This window comes from Nerophis ophidion, linkage group LG03 (assembly GCF_033978795.1).
Source record: "Nerophis ophidion isolate RoL-2023_Sa linkage group LG03, RoL_Noph_v1.0, whole genome shotgun sequence".
Lineage (NCBI taxonomy): Eukaryota > Metazoa > Chordata > Actinopteri > Syngnathiformes > Syngnathidae > Nerophis > Nerophis ophidion.
This window is the reverse complement of record NC_084613.1, coordinates 51,020,699-51,037,716: the sequence shown is the minus strand read 5'-3', so window position 1 is coordinate 51,037,716 and position 17,018 is coordinate 51,020,699. Positions and strand designations below refer to the sequence as shown.

The following is a 17,018-nucleotide window of genomic DNA, read 5'->3' as shown; positions in this document are numbered from 1 at the left end:
GTACAAACAATTGGTACCGTAGAGAACTCCTGAAGTGTGATCATTATTTCTCCTTATACCTATCCAGGAGATCGCAAAAAACCGCTGCCTGACCAGGACTCAGAAAATCTGCAAAGACTCCTCCCACACCCACCAAGGACTGTTTTCACTGCTGGACTCTAGAAAGAGGTTCCGCAGCCTCCAAAGCAGAACCACTAGGTTCTGTAACAGCTTCTTCCCTCTGGCCGTAAGACTCTTGAACGCATTATAATTATCCCCTCAACTGAGATCAGTAGTTTGGGAGTTCAAACCCCGGCCGAGTCATACCAATGACAATACAAAAAATGGGACCCATTGCCTCCCTGCTTGGCACTCAGTATCAAGGGTTAGAATTGGGGGTTAAATCACCATAAATGATTCCCGGGCGGGGCACCGCTGCTGCCCACTGCTCCCCTCACTTCCCAGGGGGTGATCAAGGGGATGGGTCAAATGCAGAGGACAAATTTCACCACACCTAGTGTGTGTGTGACAATCATTGGTACTTTAACTAAACTTTAACTTAAGTCCCCCCAAAATGAATTAACTCGCTGGAATAAAAAGACAATTTCACATTCATCCATAAATGTGGATGCATATGAAAAAGTGCAATATATTTAACTTGACAGTAATCTATTTATTTACATATGCACCTTATTGCTTTTTTATCCTGCACTACCATGAGCTAATGCAACAAAATGTCGTTCTTATCTGTACTGTAAAGTTCAAATTTGAATGACAATAAAAAGGAAGTCGAAGTCAAAGTCTCTAATTTTGTCTATTGTCAGACATTCCCTGGTTTGCTGCACCAAAGATTACAGTGAGTGTGTAAATATTATTTCTTTTACAGCGGCATTGGACTAGTACTACATTTGAATAAAAGTGGCTGCTCTGAACAGGGAATGCTCTAATATCATGATCCTTCATTGGCTGAAGTATATCACAGATATGTTATTACTAAAAGACATAAAAGGCATAATACAGTAAAGTGCCCCCTCAATTATCACAGGGAGTTACATTCCAAACACACTCTGCACCGCCGATAGGTGAATCCCACCGAAGTGTGGATGCTATTTATTTTATGATTCATATGAATATTGTATTCATTTAAAGTCTTTATAAGGTCTCCACACACTCCACACAGCTTTCACATACACTTGTAAACACTTTCTATGCTCTTAAAACACTTCTTGCACTAAAATCTACTGTAATTTTAACATAAAAACTTAATTATGTACTCAAATCTCAAGGTTCTCAATGGTACTTGGATTACGGTGGTTGTTCTGCAACAACAAAAAAAGGACCCTTATCAACAAGGGCTGTCACAAGAAAAAGGACAAAAAATATTAATTTATATTATTAAATGACCCATAGCGTCCAGATGATCAAAGTTTTAGTAACAAGTTCTCTTTATGTTTTTTTTTTCTCCTGAAAATTAATCTGGCAGATATTTCCCATAATATCAATTAGTGTTTTAGTAATTGGTAGATAACTAACTGTACTTTGAGTGTCCCCGTTCCCTCGCCAGACTCGATGTGTCGCCCCCTCTTGGTGTGCTGTTATCTACAGAACTGGTCGATGGCTACTTCAAATCTGATATAGTTGACATTGTAGGCAAAATTAAATTTTTGAGCCCTGGGTTTTCTGTGTTGGATCTTGTGTGCCCTGCTGCGAGTGTGAAGTGTTTATGATATAAATACTTTTCATCTCCATATGGTGTTTCTGCACTAAGAAAAAAACGCAAAGTTTATGGCAAAAACTTGTACAACATGTAATGTATTTTCCGGACCATACGGTACACCGGATTATGCCTATGAGCAGGTCTCCCATCCAAAGGCAAAAACCAGTTACTCAATTTTTGTCAAAACTGAGCTGATAATAATTTTGGAGTTCCTAGGTGATATGCCTTGCATTAGTGTATGCGATATTGTAATTTGTTCCGTAAGTAAGCTGTTACGCGCATGGCAGTACCTAGCAACTACCACGTAACCGCGTAGACACAACAGAAAAACCTAGTATGTCAAGGGACCAATCGGAGCTTCTCTGTCAGTCGTCTTATTGTCTTTAATGAGACATTTGCACGAATGGGGGCCGACGGTCAACTTGATTATGTTATATTATGGCACGAGAGGATATTTGGAAGATTGGCCCAGGACGTTGCAAGCACCTTCATTAAATGTATTGTACTTGATTCTTCCCCTTGCATACTCTTTTGGGCAGATAACTGTGGAGGTCAAAATAAAAACTGGACGCTGTACACGGCTCTTGCCTAATGTGCAAACGCAGAATAGGGCCCACCCGAGATTGTGATAAAATATCTGGAGAAAGGGCACATGTTCATGAGAACAGATTCAATCCATGGCTCAATCGGCAAGAAAATGAAAGCTCAAGAAAACATCTATACGTTTGATGACTTTGTAAGACAGCGTCAAGATAGATTGGTTTTCCTTTGTTTTCTTAAAATCAACTAGATGTGAGTTACTAGGTTTTGCCTTTGGACGGGAGAGGTCTATTCAGGTTTATGTCCGTACAGAAGACGCACCAAATTATAAAGCGCCTAAAAGGGGTCATAGTATGATTTTTTTCAACATTTAAAACACTTCCATGTGGTCTACATCAGTGGTTCTCAAATGGGGGTACGCGTACCCCTGGGGGTACTTGAAGGTATGCCAAGGGGTACGTGACATTTTTTTTTAAATATTCTAAAAATTGCAACAATTCAAATATCCTTTATAAATATATTTATTGAATAATAATTCAACAAAATATGAATGTAAGTTCATAAACTGTGAAAGGAAATACAACAATGCAATATTCAGTGTTGACAGCTAGATTTTTCGTGGACATGTTCCATAATGTTTGATGTTAAAGATTTTTTTTTTTTTGTGAAGAAATGTTTAGAATTAAGTTCATGAATCCAGATGGATCTCTATTACAATCCCCAAAGAGGGCACTTTAAGTTGATGATTACTTCTATGTGTAGAAATCTTTATTTATAATTGAATCACTTGTTTATTTTTCAACAAGTTTTTAGTTATTTTTATATCTTTTTTTTTCAAATAGTTCAAGAAAGACCACTACAAATGAGCAATATTTTTGCAATGTTATACAATTTAATAAATCAGAAACTGATGACATAGTGCTGTATTTTACTTCTTTACCTCTTTTTTTCCAACTAAAAATGCTTTGCTCTGATTAGGGGGTACTTGAATTAAAAAAATGTTCGCAGGGGGTACATCACTGAAAAAAGATTGAGAACCACTGGTCTACATACATAACACAATTTAATGGGGGTTCATTGGTCAAAATGTTGCATAGATTATGTTTTACAGACCATCTTCAAGCTGTTTTCTGACCGTCTCTTCACGATGTGCTGTTTTGTGGGCGTTCTTATTTACGTGGCTTCATTTCGACTGCGTCTTCTCCCCGTCATTGTTGTTGTACGGGTAGTTTTTAGCGCTTCCATAGCAAGTCTACTGAAAGATATTAGTTAGAACTGTATGCTACTTTATATTTGAAATGGCAACAGCAGAGGATGAATATACCACAACATGAACAGGAAAAAAAAGGACCTTATCAACAACAATGGCAGACGCGCGCACATTTTCAGGATTAATGCAGATCCCAAACAAATATCAGCAGAAACCAATAAGTATAGGAAAGGTTAGTTTTGCATAATTTTGCTAAACAAAATGCCAGATCATATGTCTCCTAGTAGGTGCCATTTTGGAGTCCTCCACACACCATAATAATACATGTACTGTATGTTGAAGCACAGTACATCTGACTACGGAAGCTGTAATGCTCCACGTTCCATCAAGCGGTGCGGCTTCGTAGCTTACCAAAGTCGTACTAAAAAAAAATTGACAGATTTTTGAGCGCTGTGTCTAATGTTTTATATTCTCGAATTAAAGTTTTGGTGTTGCTTGCTTACAGGTACTTGCTGGCATCATTTATTAAACAGGCGTCAGTCAACCTGCAGTCCACAATTCACACAGTTCTGATGTGTGACAGCTATCTATTGGTCACACTTTTCATTATACCATGTACTAAATAAAATTGCTTCGTGGTCGGTAAGAATTATGACGTACATTAGGTGCACCGGGTCATAAGGAGCACTGTTGATTTTAGAGAAAATAAGAAGATTTTAAGGGCACTTTATAGTCAGAAAAGTATAGTAATATAAATAACAATAATAATAATTTTCCAGTTTTGCTAATTTCTTCAAATTCTGCATGAAAATGCAACCAAAACACGTACTACGCAAAATGAAATTCTCCACAGTCTTCTGTAGGTGACGTCAGCAAGCTAATGCAGACCTGCCCACAATTTTTAGCTAAAAGAATGTGTTTGAAATCTTTAGAAAACAAATCTAAAATCCTTGTGTCTATTTTGGGTCAATTTTATCTGTAGATGTCATTTTAAGGTCAGGAACTATGACCTAATAAGTGAGAGGCCCTTTAAAGATGAGAAGGAGTTCCATCCATCCATTTACTACCGCTTATTCCCTTCTGGGGTCACGGGGGGCGCTGGCGCCTATCTCAACTACAATCGGGCGGAAGGCGGGGTACACCCTGGACAAGTCGCCACTTCATTGCAGGGCTGAGAAGGAGTTGTTGTTTTGTTTTTGTTTTGTTATTAGGAGTGGTTTAACTCCCCTTTGACACTATTATGAATATTAAAATGTTACATGCATTACGGTTCACTAAAAAACAAGTATGTTTTAGATTGAAACACTTTTTATTATTATTATTTTTGGGGGGGAATATGAAAATCAAATTTTGAGAGATTCAGTACATGCTTGGCATTGAACAGCAGAAACATTTAAATAAATCTGGTCCGTCAACAAAAACCTGACGTGACGTATAAATCCTATTTGGACATACTGTATGTATCTGCTGTCTTCACAGTGTACATCAAGTACATATTTAACACATATGGGTCACATCATGAATATCTGAAATGGTGCATATTTTCTGTAAAGTCAAATAAATATCTAAATACATGATTGTTGGATTTCGGCCCATATTTTTTTCTAGATCAATGAGATCATTTGAACAAAACCATGTGTTACAATTGGAGTGTTGGCTGAAAGCTGGTGGAACTAAGTGCAGAAAAAAGTAAATGTGAGAAAATAAATTTAAAAAGAGAAATGCTGTATATTTTTTTCTGCAATATTTTCTGCTTTATTGTTCATAAACAATCTATCCAAGCAGATAATCTGCCTAACAATGTGCATATGATTAAATTTAAAGTTGAAAAATACTAACATTTACCGGTCAGTTTATTTTAAGTGATAAAAACAAATGCCACCAATTTAGTTACTTTTATCATTTTGGAGTGTGGAATGTCAGAAAAGTTTTATTCAAATTCAATTAGTCAAAAGATTGGGAATTATTAATGTTTTTATTATGAAACCTCTGGAATGGATTTATGCTATCTTTAAGTGAAATGGTAATTGTTTTGGTGACACATAGTGGTCACAATAATTCATGAAGTTAAGCTCCTGATGCAGTAAGTTGAATGATGTGGACATCTTTGATACGGGATACTTAATACTCTTCTGCCTCTGAGACTTTGTACCTGTAAGTAATATGCAACTGTATTTATTTGATACTTGTGTTGAGTTTAAGACTGCAATATTGTGCAATTAAGTGTTATTTATGTCTTGTGCTCATGTTTTGTTTAGTGATGTTCTGTTTTGCTTAAGACTCCATTGTTTCCTGCTTTTGCACTTCCTTGTTTGCTTTGTTTCCATGCCAAACCATTAGTTTTCACCTGTCCCCATGTCATGCACCTATTTTCAATCACCATAGTATTATTTAAGCCACAGTTACCAGGTAGTCAGCCTGGCAACATCAGCTCCTGCACCCATGATATCCATGTTGCTTTTTCTTATACCCTTGTCACGGTAAGTTTTCTCGTTATTTATGCCACAGTGCAAGTTTTTGTTTCATGTTTATAGTTAATTGCCTTTGTGCTAGTCATTTGTTTCATAGCCCAGTTTTTGTACCGCCATTGTGCTCGCTTTTTGTTGGTTCCTGTTTTTAGTTATAGTGTTAAAATAAAAAGATGGCTCAACCTTAACACCATCTCCGGTCCAAGTTCACTTGATTCTAGGAAAAACAACCACCTCATAGTCCTAGTCGTGACATTACGGATACTTACCATGAATGTCTAGCTTGTGTGCTTAGCTGTTGTGTAGCTGCTATCTCCTTGTAGACTATAGCCTACAATATTTACCTTTTTGTAAAGGATTTGATCAAAATACCAGAATAGATCAACCTTGTGTGCTTATTAGATGACATTTATATGTTAACTAGTTGTCCATTGTACAAAACCCAAAACCAGTGAAGTTGGCACGTTGTGTAAATGGTAAATAAAAACAGAATACAAAGATTTGCACATCCTTTTCAACTTATATAGACTGCAAAGACAATATACTTAATGTTCAAACAAGTAATTTTTTTATTTTTTGGAAATTTGATGCCTGCGACATGTTTCAAAATAGCTGGTACAAGTGACAAAAAGACTGAAAAAGTTGAGGAATGCTCATCAAACACTTATTCGGAACATCTCCTAGGTCAGTGGTCCCCAACCACCGGGCCGCCCGATTGGTAATGGGCCGCAGAAGAATTTTTTATTAATTTTTTAAATTTCTTTAAATATTTTTTAATTATTATTAAATCAACATAAAAACACAAGACACACTTACAATTAGTGCACCAACCTAAAAAACTTCCCTTTTTCATAACAAAAAAATAAAAATAAAAATGTATCGTCTTTTGGGAACTATGAGCCGCTACTTTTTTTCCCAAACTTTAAACCATGCGGTTTATACAAAAGTGCGGTTCATCGACGGATTTTTTTCACCAAGGGGTAAATTATTACATGGATTAAGCAAAACAAAAACGAAAAAAACAATGTACTAAAATTATCCACTTTGAGAAATGGTTCAGATTAAAGGATTAATTGATTGATTTTCAATACAATCAGTTATGATACACAGCACAAGACGGTATAATATAAAAGTAGTTTTAACTGAATTTGACCAACGGATATTCAACAAAATTAAGCCAAAGACAAGCAATGATGGCCAAAAAAAAAAAAAAAAATCACATTCAAAGGTGATGTGGAGCCAAAACACTACAAGTAAGTTTAGGCATTGAAAAAAAATCGAATTGAACAAAAAGTTGTATCTGAACAGAGACCAATATTGGCATTGTAACATGTTGAATACAAACATAAAAAACACAATATTTTTGGTGGCAATTTTTTTTGTATCATAAGATGTTTTTTTTCAGTAACAATGTTCATATTTTATCTTTCCTTATCTTATTTTTCAAATTATTTTTGTGTGCTTCACATAATTTAATTTTTAAATTGTTCACATTCGCTTTTCAACAACTAATGGCAGTGATTTGAAGTGGAGGGCGGGTGCGTGTGGGCGGGGCTTACAACAAGTTCACCCACAAGCAGTTTTGCGTAGGCTTAGGCTTGCAAGTAAAACACTGCAGAAGAAGATAGGGGGTCCGAGGGGGTGTTTTGACAGGCGTTTGGAAAGATGCACCTGGTTGCGTTATTGGTCTGCACAGAAAGATGCCTCGCAGAGACGATTGGCTGGCCGACACAGATAGACAGACAACATTCACACTCACATTCACACACTAGGGCCAATTTAGTGTTACCAATCAACCTATCCCCAGGTGCACGTTTTTAGAGGTCGGAGGAGGCGGAGTACCTGAAGGGAACCCACGCAGTCACGGAGAGAACATGCAAACTTCACACAGAAAGATCCTGAGCCCGGGATTGAGCTCAGGACTACTCAGACCCTTCGTATTGTGAGGGACATGCACTTACCCCTCTTCTACCCTGCTGCTTGAAAAGCAGGATTGTTTTATAAATATCTCCGCAATGCCTCCACCGTTTAATTTTACATTTTTGGGACTTCTGCAAATACCAAATATACAATGTCGGTTTTTGATACAGTGCACTCTGAGGGATGGAAGGTCACGGTCATTCAATGTTGGTTTCCGGCCATGCCGCTTACGTGGAGTGATTTCTCCAGATTCTCTGAACCTTTTGATGATATTATGAACGGTAGATGTTGAAATCCCTAAATTTCTTGCAATTGCACTTTGAGAAACGTTGTTCTTAAACTGTTTGACTATTTGCTCATGCAGTTGTGGATAAAGGGGTGTACCTCGACCCATTCTGTCTTGTGAAAGACTGAGCATTTTTTGGGAAGCTGTTTTTATACCTAATCAGGGCACTCACCTGTTCCCAATTAGCCTGCACACCTGTGAGACGTTCCAAATAAGTGTTTGATGAGCATTCCTCAACTATATCAGTATTTATTGCCACCTTTCCCAACTTCTTTGTCACGTGCTGCTGGCATCAAATTATAAAGTTAATGATAATTTGCAAACAAAAAAAAAGTTCATCAGTTTGAACATCAAATATGTTGTCTTTGTAGAATATTCAACTGAATATAGGTTGAAAATGATTTGCAAATCCTTGTATTCTGTTTATATTTACATCTAGCACAATTTCCCAACTCATATGGAAACAGGGTTTGTAAATGTACAACATCCTATTAAAAACAACACAATAGTTATTTTTTACTTTTTGATGTTACAATCCACAAACATTGGGGCCAACTAGGTGAGGCAGGAGGACTTTAGTAGTTGCCTTTATAAAGACAGAATTCTTTTTGCAGCTCCTCTGTTAGATTATGTATCGTACAGTCAAGCTCAATGACCTCACTGCCTTGTTTTAGATTGTAGTCCACTCGGTAAGCAAGTTTGGCCCACCTCTATCAACAGTTGGTGGTTCCTTGGAGCCACTTCAGGGTTTGGGTGGCTGCTGTCACCGGACCTTTCAAGCAAGATGACATGGTTCAGCTGTCAGCCAGGGTCAGCGGGGAGAGTTAGTGCTCTTGCTGGCCAGCCAAAGTGTCTAAGATTCAGATAGCCTCAGCTGCCAAGCAGCACCCATGCTGGCAAGAGAGGAGGAGTTAAATATAGAGTGGAACTTTTTAGCTTCCGTGACTCGGACAAGAAGAAATGCATGGGAACGAAAAACCTTCTTTGACTTTGGCTTTAAACTTCTACAAACCTATTCTTTGATAAGATCAAAAAGTTCACATGCATTTCCTTGTCTCAATCGCCTATACAGGGAGTGATGTGTGTTTTAGACCAAGGCCAAGCAGGGCAGAACTGAATAGGCAGTGGGAGTGAACCAGTGAGGAGGGAAGAGAAAGAAAGGGAAGTTCCAGCGGTTATTATTGCTTTCCTTTATTCCCTCCCTGTTGTGAACGAGTGAGCAATGTGAGGATGGCTCCGTAGCGATAGGCCCAGCACAAGTGGACATTTGTGGATGCTTCACTTCTCATTCACAGGACTAGTCACCAGTGGGAGACGGCCAACAAACAGGTAATTTTCTCAATATCAACACTGACCATGCTTTATTACTGTCCAGTCAACTTTCAACAATTGAGCAACAATAATAGACGTTTATAAGTCAAACCATACTATGAATGAACCGAGTCTTCCTCTTGTGTGTCAACCTACAGTTTGATCCATTTTACATGAGTTACTCATCCACAAAGAGACTGTTGAATATCTCGCTGTAAAGCTTTGCCATTGTTGTAAGGAGTGCAGAGGCATGAATAATAACTTATTTTTTGACATATGAATGTGACCATTTTCAGCGTTTGCACGTGGGTAGAAAGCCAACAGAGGATGATGATGGCACACTGAGTCATCTATGAAGTCATGCTACTATATGAACATTTGATAGTCGTACTTAACTGCACTGTAAATTATTTGCCACTTGCCAAAACTTTACATCTTATTTCTAGAAATTTGTCTTATTTTAAGAAGTATTTACTTATTTTTAGTAATATATTTTGTATCATAATCTGAATTTTAGCATTTTTAGCATGATATTTAGATTCTGTCTATTGTAGTTTAAACATGTAAATATTGAGAAAATATTCAACTGAAGCATTTTGGTTTTACTTACAAAAAAAAACTTGTTTAAAGATTCTGCAACAACCCAAAGATTTTCAGAATAAAATACCTATTTTGGTTTTACTTACAAAAAAAACGTGTTTAAAGATTCTGCAACAACCCAAAGATTTTCAGAATAAAATACCAATTTTTTACTTAAAAGTCCTGCTAATTTCTAAGTATACAAAGCCTAATTTAGGATGTCTTGTCAAGTAAAATTAACTATGCTGGAAATATTCACAATTCCACCAAGTGTATATTTCCGAGTTCTAGTTTAAAATATCTAAACATATTTAGTACAATTTACAATCCCCTGGATAGTAATTTTCAGTGATTCATAAGAACTTGCTTTTAGGCAACAGATCTTCCGAGGCAAAAAAATATTACTTTTGAGCATAACAAGTTTGTTATAAGACACACACCTTCACAATACTGATAAGAATAGCTAATAATACGTTTTAATTGATGATTTTAAGATTGCTTGAAATTTTTTTTAAGGCTAAATATAATATTTTATTTCAAGGAATCTTACCAAGACACCTTTAACTTGTTCCGTTGGCCGATTTTTTTGCTCCTTACAGGCAAAAATGTCTTGAATTAATTTTTTTTAATCTTTATTTTTTCAAAATTTACAAGAGGTGCATTTCTCCAGTTTAGCTGCATGGACAGATAATTTCACAACTTTTTGGTATTTTTTGGTCCAAAATCTAGTCGTTATATATGATTGTTTGTCAGCTCTTTTTAGTAGTGTGTCATTCAAGAATAAAAAATTAAGTTAACTATTGTTAGTATTAAAACAAAAAACATTTTGTCGTAATGATGATGAGCGATGAAGGCAACTTATGGGAGTTGTCCAGCTTTGCATCCTAACATGTACAGTATAGTATCAGTGTGGTTTCAATGTGTGTCGTTCTCATTGGTCACATTTTTAAAGACATCAAGTAAATTCTTAATTCCTGCTGCTGCACTGAACTCTCATAAGATTTGTTGATGAATGAAATGACAGCTTTTTGAACCAGGACGTTCATTGCTCACCTTGCAATTATCTATTAAGTATATCTGTTTGTATCATATATTAAATCTACGGACAAACTGACTTGACTGTCAGACAGATGTACACATTTTCTATGGAAGTAGAATTGTCTCACATCAACTTATAAATATCGATTTGATATTAATACATATGCATATATTAATAAATATACAAATACAAATGTGATGTACAATTAAATAAACAATTTGTATAAATAAACATGTATATGTAAATTTATTTTTGAGATTTGAAAATATATACAAATACAATTTAATTTAATAAAGTAAAATTTAATAAATATAAAAATGTGACATACAAATAAATCAAGAATTTGTATAAATAAACGTGTATTTGTAAACATATTTTTGAAGTTTTAATATAAATATGCTTAATTTTGTATTTGTATATTGACTTTGCATATGTGGATCGCTTTTTTTGCTTTTGTGTTGATGGGACATTCCTCCCACAAACCAGAAAAATGTGAAGTTACACACTATTCTGAACAACCAGCAGATGGCACTGCAGCCAGAGCGGTCTGCTGTCACAGCGAGTTATATGCCCCGCGAAACGGACCCGTATCGGGGTCCACCTGTCGTGAAGAACGGATCCGCCACGGGTCGCGGACCCGCCGTGGCTCCAAGCTGGATCCGCTCCGCATCCATGATCAAAACCTTACCTCCGTGGCGTTTGCGCTTGGGACCCGCACATACCGCACGTACATCCACCGCGGACCAGCAACGGACTCATAAAAACCCTGGCTCATCTGGCCCGGGTCCATTATGGACCGGTTTATCTTATTTTCCAAATCCCTTCTGCTCTTGCTGTAGGATAAAATAGGAAACTAACAAATTAAATTAAATATATAATATATAAGTATATATATAAACAGTAAATATAGTACATATACATATTTAATCTATTAGGCTACAATTTAAAAACAATGCTGCTCCACGCACAGCTCAAATTTTAGAAAATGAATAACTAGTGAATGACAAGTTCAATAAAAGGTTTTTTATTGATACATATTTCTATTCCTCTGTCTGTGGAGGTGGAGGCGGGACTCGTCTCCTCACTGCCCGATCCGCTGCCAGGTTGAACCACCTGATTGCTTGTTTGGTGACCTCAGGGTCTGTGGCTGACCTTGTCACCACATTTTTTCTTACAGCACCTGTAATCAATCAAGATTACAAGACAAATACATTTGTTTATGGTATGTAGCATCCAAGGCCAAGTATGCTTACACAATACAAAATATGAGATAGGTATTAAGGAGATTACATTTGAAAAAGAAACATGACTTAAAGTTACAGGAGGTGGTTAAAATAAGAGGTGCGTAAACTGAATTTGTGATCAGGGTATAGGTGTGCAAGACATCCAAAATGTTCAAACAATATCGTTATTTGGTTCCTTGATCAGATTACTGTATGTGGATGAATCTGTGTGTTTTTTTCATGTTTGTTTGGCTCTGGGAAATTGACATTGTTTTCTTATCATATTTCTACTATCATTCTATGTTTGTATTTGTGTAGGCCTATTAACAAGACCTCACATCATACAAATAGCCGAGTGCGGACCGGAACACACGTCACTGAACTTCTAACCAATAATGCGCATTACATGCAAAATGCCCAGAGTTCTCTGCACAAAAAATAATCCACGTCTTTACAGAGAGAACGCACAACGGGCCTGGGATTGCTAACATTAGCATTTTAATATCTAATGCTAATTTATCCAGTTAATTTGAAAACCATGCTAGCTGCTTATTTTATTGTGTCAATGCCGTTTAATGACCTTGTCCCGATGGAGATACTGATCTCTTATCAGTGTGCTTCTGATTGGTTCGCCAGTGTCTGACCATGTCTATGACCTAGACTGCTCTGGCTGCAGTGCCCTCTGCTGGTTGCTCAGGGGAGTGTGTAACTTCACATTTTTTGGGGCATCTGGTTTGTGGGAGGAATGTCTCATCGACACAAAAGCAAAAAACAATCCACATATACAAATTCAATACAAATACAAATACAAAATCAAGCATATTTATATTCAAATCTCATAAACATATTTAAAAATAAATGTTTATTTATACAAATTCTTGATTTATTTGTATGTCACATTTTTATATGTATTAATTTTATTTGTATATATTTTCAAATCTCAAAAATATTTTCACAAATACGCGTTTATTTATACAAATCATTTATTTATTTTTATATCACATTTGTATTTGTATATTTATTAATGTATGCATATGTATTAATATTATATTGTGATTGTCAGGGTTAATTGGTGACGAACTCCAAGATGCAGAGAAGGAGGGAGGCATTTTGCAGGGAAACATGATTTAATTTGAATAACAGAATAAGAACAAACAAAAGGGTACTAACAAAGGACGCGCACGTGGGCTGATAAACTAAGGGAGCTAGCATGGGAGCTACAAAATAAAAGGAGCTTAACATGTAAACTAGCAAAAACAAAAAGGGTCTAGCGTAGAGGCTAGCAGGTAGCGAGCAGGAAAACAGAAGTCATAACGTGTAGTACAAAACAAACTGGAAGCAGGGAACAAAAAACAGTAAGCTACAAACATCTAACGATATAGCTTACCGCTACGCTGCAAATACAAGACACGGCACGACACGACAGGAGCGACATCGACATGACAATAATCCAATAATCCTCCAGTCGACTAGAGGACAAAACAGTTTCAAATAGGAGAGGGCTGATTGACACCAGGTGTGGCCAGGTGCCAATCAGCCACAGCTGAGGAGAAACAGCGCACAGGGAAAAAAACAGGAAACAGAAAAAATAAGAGCGCTGACAGGAACTAAAAACAGGAAATACTAAACACACACAGAGGAAAAACTAAAACACAAACAAACTGTCAGTGGCAAGCCTGACAGAGATATATAAGTTGATGTGAGACAATTCTACTTCCATAATTTTCTGTGGGACATTTTTATGTCCATCTGTTACTAGGCAGACTAACAGACATCGGCTACTGAATGAAGGACGCCTAAACTAGTCCTGATTCTCTAAAGATAAACAGAAAAGTGATCAACCTCTGATTAAGTAGTGCATCGGGGTTCGTTTGTACGTCATTCTAATAGGCTGGATAAAAAGGAGACTAAATAATCTGTTTCCGGACAAGCAAAAATATGACACAAAAAATATTTAATAAAAAAAAAAAAAGTTTTATAACACATACAAATGACGAATGAAACATTTAACGTCTAAGAAGCTGTGTACATTTTGCAAAAAGCTCTGTAACTGTTATGCAAGTGTAAAAAAATAAGTTGACCACCAATAACAATATTACAACACAAAAACAATAACAAACATTAAAACAAAAACTTGATAGCACACTTTTGAAAGCTGATCTAGTAAACTTGTGCGCAGGGAATTGAGTGTTTTAAATTAGCTAAATAGATGGCGCAATCCATCTTGCGTGTTTGTCTTTATGTATTTCATGAACATTTGCTTTTTATTAGAACACCCACCATACTTGCAAATATATACATGCAACCTGAAACGTACATGCAAACTGGCAGAGTTACGCACAAATAGATATGAGAAAAGAAAATGCAAAGATAATCTTCCATCCGTGTGTGTGTCAACATATCTGGACAGTCAAAAATAAAAATACTATACATATCTCCTATTCAGAAATACCATCTTATTGTTTTATAGCTACTGAGTGACTTAAGTGGTTGAATAAGACAAATGCAATTGAGTCATTTAGGAGTCTGCTGGCATTTAAAAAAAGAAATACTGTTAGTTTTTTCATATAGGAGATTAAGAATGTAATGGTATCCAAATCTAACGGCACGATATTGCCCCGGTATTAAGGCCACGGTACGATATTGTAGTGGTATATGTACCCTCCCCACACACCAAAAAAAAAAGACTTAAAATGTTATTGTGTGTCAAATGAAGTTGCAGGGATGTTTAAGATAAACACATTTACAATAACAGATCACAAACATAATGCTCAAATCTTCTAATGACATTCATAACCACAAACATATATTTTAAGTGCAAATAATTGTACGAAAACATTCATTGTTTTAAGCAAATATAAAACTAAACTTACAGTTGAGTGTCTTTAAAGTTACATTGTAAACATTCAGTGTAAAACAATACTGTTCATTTTAGTTAAGTTTTTCAAATTTTACTTTCCGAGGAGCAGTGTCGTCCACATTGGACATGTTTATATCAGTCTGGTAAATTCTGTTTCTCAGAAAAGTCGACTATCAATTTAACTTTTAATAATGTGAATATCTCACAAACTGAAGTTTCGCTTCGTTGGCTTCAATTATATTTTCTGGGAGACAGTGTGCAAAGTGATGACTTGTACACTGCCTTCTGTGCCATGTAGCGCGATAGGCTACAGCCCACCCGCGACATCAAAAGAAACGATGGAAAATAAGATGGATGTATTGAGGATTAATCAAGTATTTTTCAGTTTTCTCATATTTCCCATGTTAAACATGTTTCTTGGTGATTACCTATGTGCTGTGTGACGTGACTGCTGGCTCTGCGTCGCCTTGGAAACGCTTGAGAGGAAGTTATTGCTTTGCAGAATGCAGACTTTCTTACCTCCGCCAAAGAGGTTATGTTTTTGCCAGGGTTTGTTTGTCTATTAGCAACATAACTCAAACAGTTGTGGATCAATTTGGATGATTTTTTTCAGGAAATGTCCAAAAAAAAACAATTCCTTTCATCTACTACAAACACACTTTATATCCTGCTTACAGCATTCCTTACTCCCACCTTGTTGCCCCACACTGCGCAGAGGATTCTGGGAGATGTAGTTTAGTTTCAGCCCCGGCCAACGCTAAAGCGCCAAAAAAAAAAACAATTACACACCAAGATTTTGTTTGATACCATCACGCATCACGTCAGTAGTGTGAAAAATTTGAAACTGTAACTGTTACACCCTTATAGAAGATATATTATTATGGTATTATACATTAATTATATAGCTTCTTTATGACAAAAACATGCAACATGTATTTTCTTGCATCTGGACCATTGCGACACAGAAGCACCTCTCAAAGCACAACTTTGGCGTGCTAAGAATATGTTGCAGTATATAATACAACACATAGGGAGGGAAATGAGTGTATCCATGGTGACGGTTGGTATACACCCACAAAACTCATTTAAATAAGGCGGTTTGCACCACTTTTTCACATATTATCAAATCTGCACAGTCTTACTAGATCACCAACAACCCGCCCACTAATAGAACACACATTATTATTGTTTGCACACGCCATTTGGCACTTTGTATGTGGGACATTAGCAGTCTTCATTGACAAAAGTGTAAAAAGTAGTACCACACGCTCAGATTATTAAGAGCCATATGAGTGTATAATGTACTACTAGTGTAAAATGTAAAAAACATTAAAAACTCATTTGATTTTGACACCAGTAAACCACATGCATAGTTAAGATGAAATCGTACATCTTTCTTTGATGAATTCCATTTAATTTAAATTAAGTCATCAGCCTGTAGGAAGAGGCAAGTGGCATGTATATTCTGTCTCAGAAGTGTTGGATGTGCAAATGTGAATGCTGAAGGAGCAATTATTACGACCACCTCGTAAAGGAATCAGACTGACTGTAAATCAATACGGTGGTCCTGATTTAATCTGGAACCCAAACTTGAGGGTGTGCCAATTCGGCAGGGAATCAAGATTCACTAAATAAGTTACATCATCACCTGAGTTACAGCATTGACCTCTTAACACAATGTGACATTTACACTGACTATGTCTGGTGAAATATGACGTCAATACACAGTATTGTATTATATTGGGGATTTTTTTTGTCCCTCAGGTAAATATTTGCTCTATTTTCAGCCATTTTTTCGTTTGTGTTACTCCAATGTAATGATTTCTTCCTCTAATATTTGTATTTTTATTTCCATGTTCAAATTTACAATACATTGGAAAATAATG

General features: G+C 36.4%; 1 protein-coding gene across 1 annotated transcript in view; it reads left to right on the top strand.

Moving 5' to 3' along the window:
• The first annotated feature begins 8,965 nt into the window (after window positions 1–8,965).
• The window catches only part of LOC133549770 (filamin-A-interacting protein 1-like), a 63,292-nt gene continuing 55,239 nt past the window's right edge, over window positions 8,966–17,018 (top strand). The window contains exon 1 of the mRNA XM_061895531.1: window positions 8,966–9,449. Within this exon, the coding sequence (XP_061751515.1) occupies window positions 9,394–9,449 (56 nt within the window). The 5' untranslated portion in view covers window positions 8,966–9,393. The remainder of the gene's footprint in view (window positions 9,450–17,018) is intronic.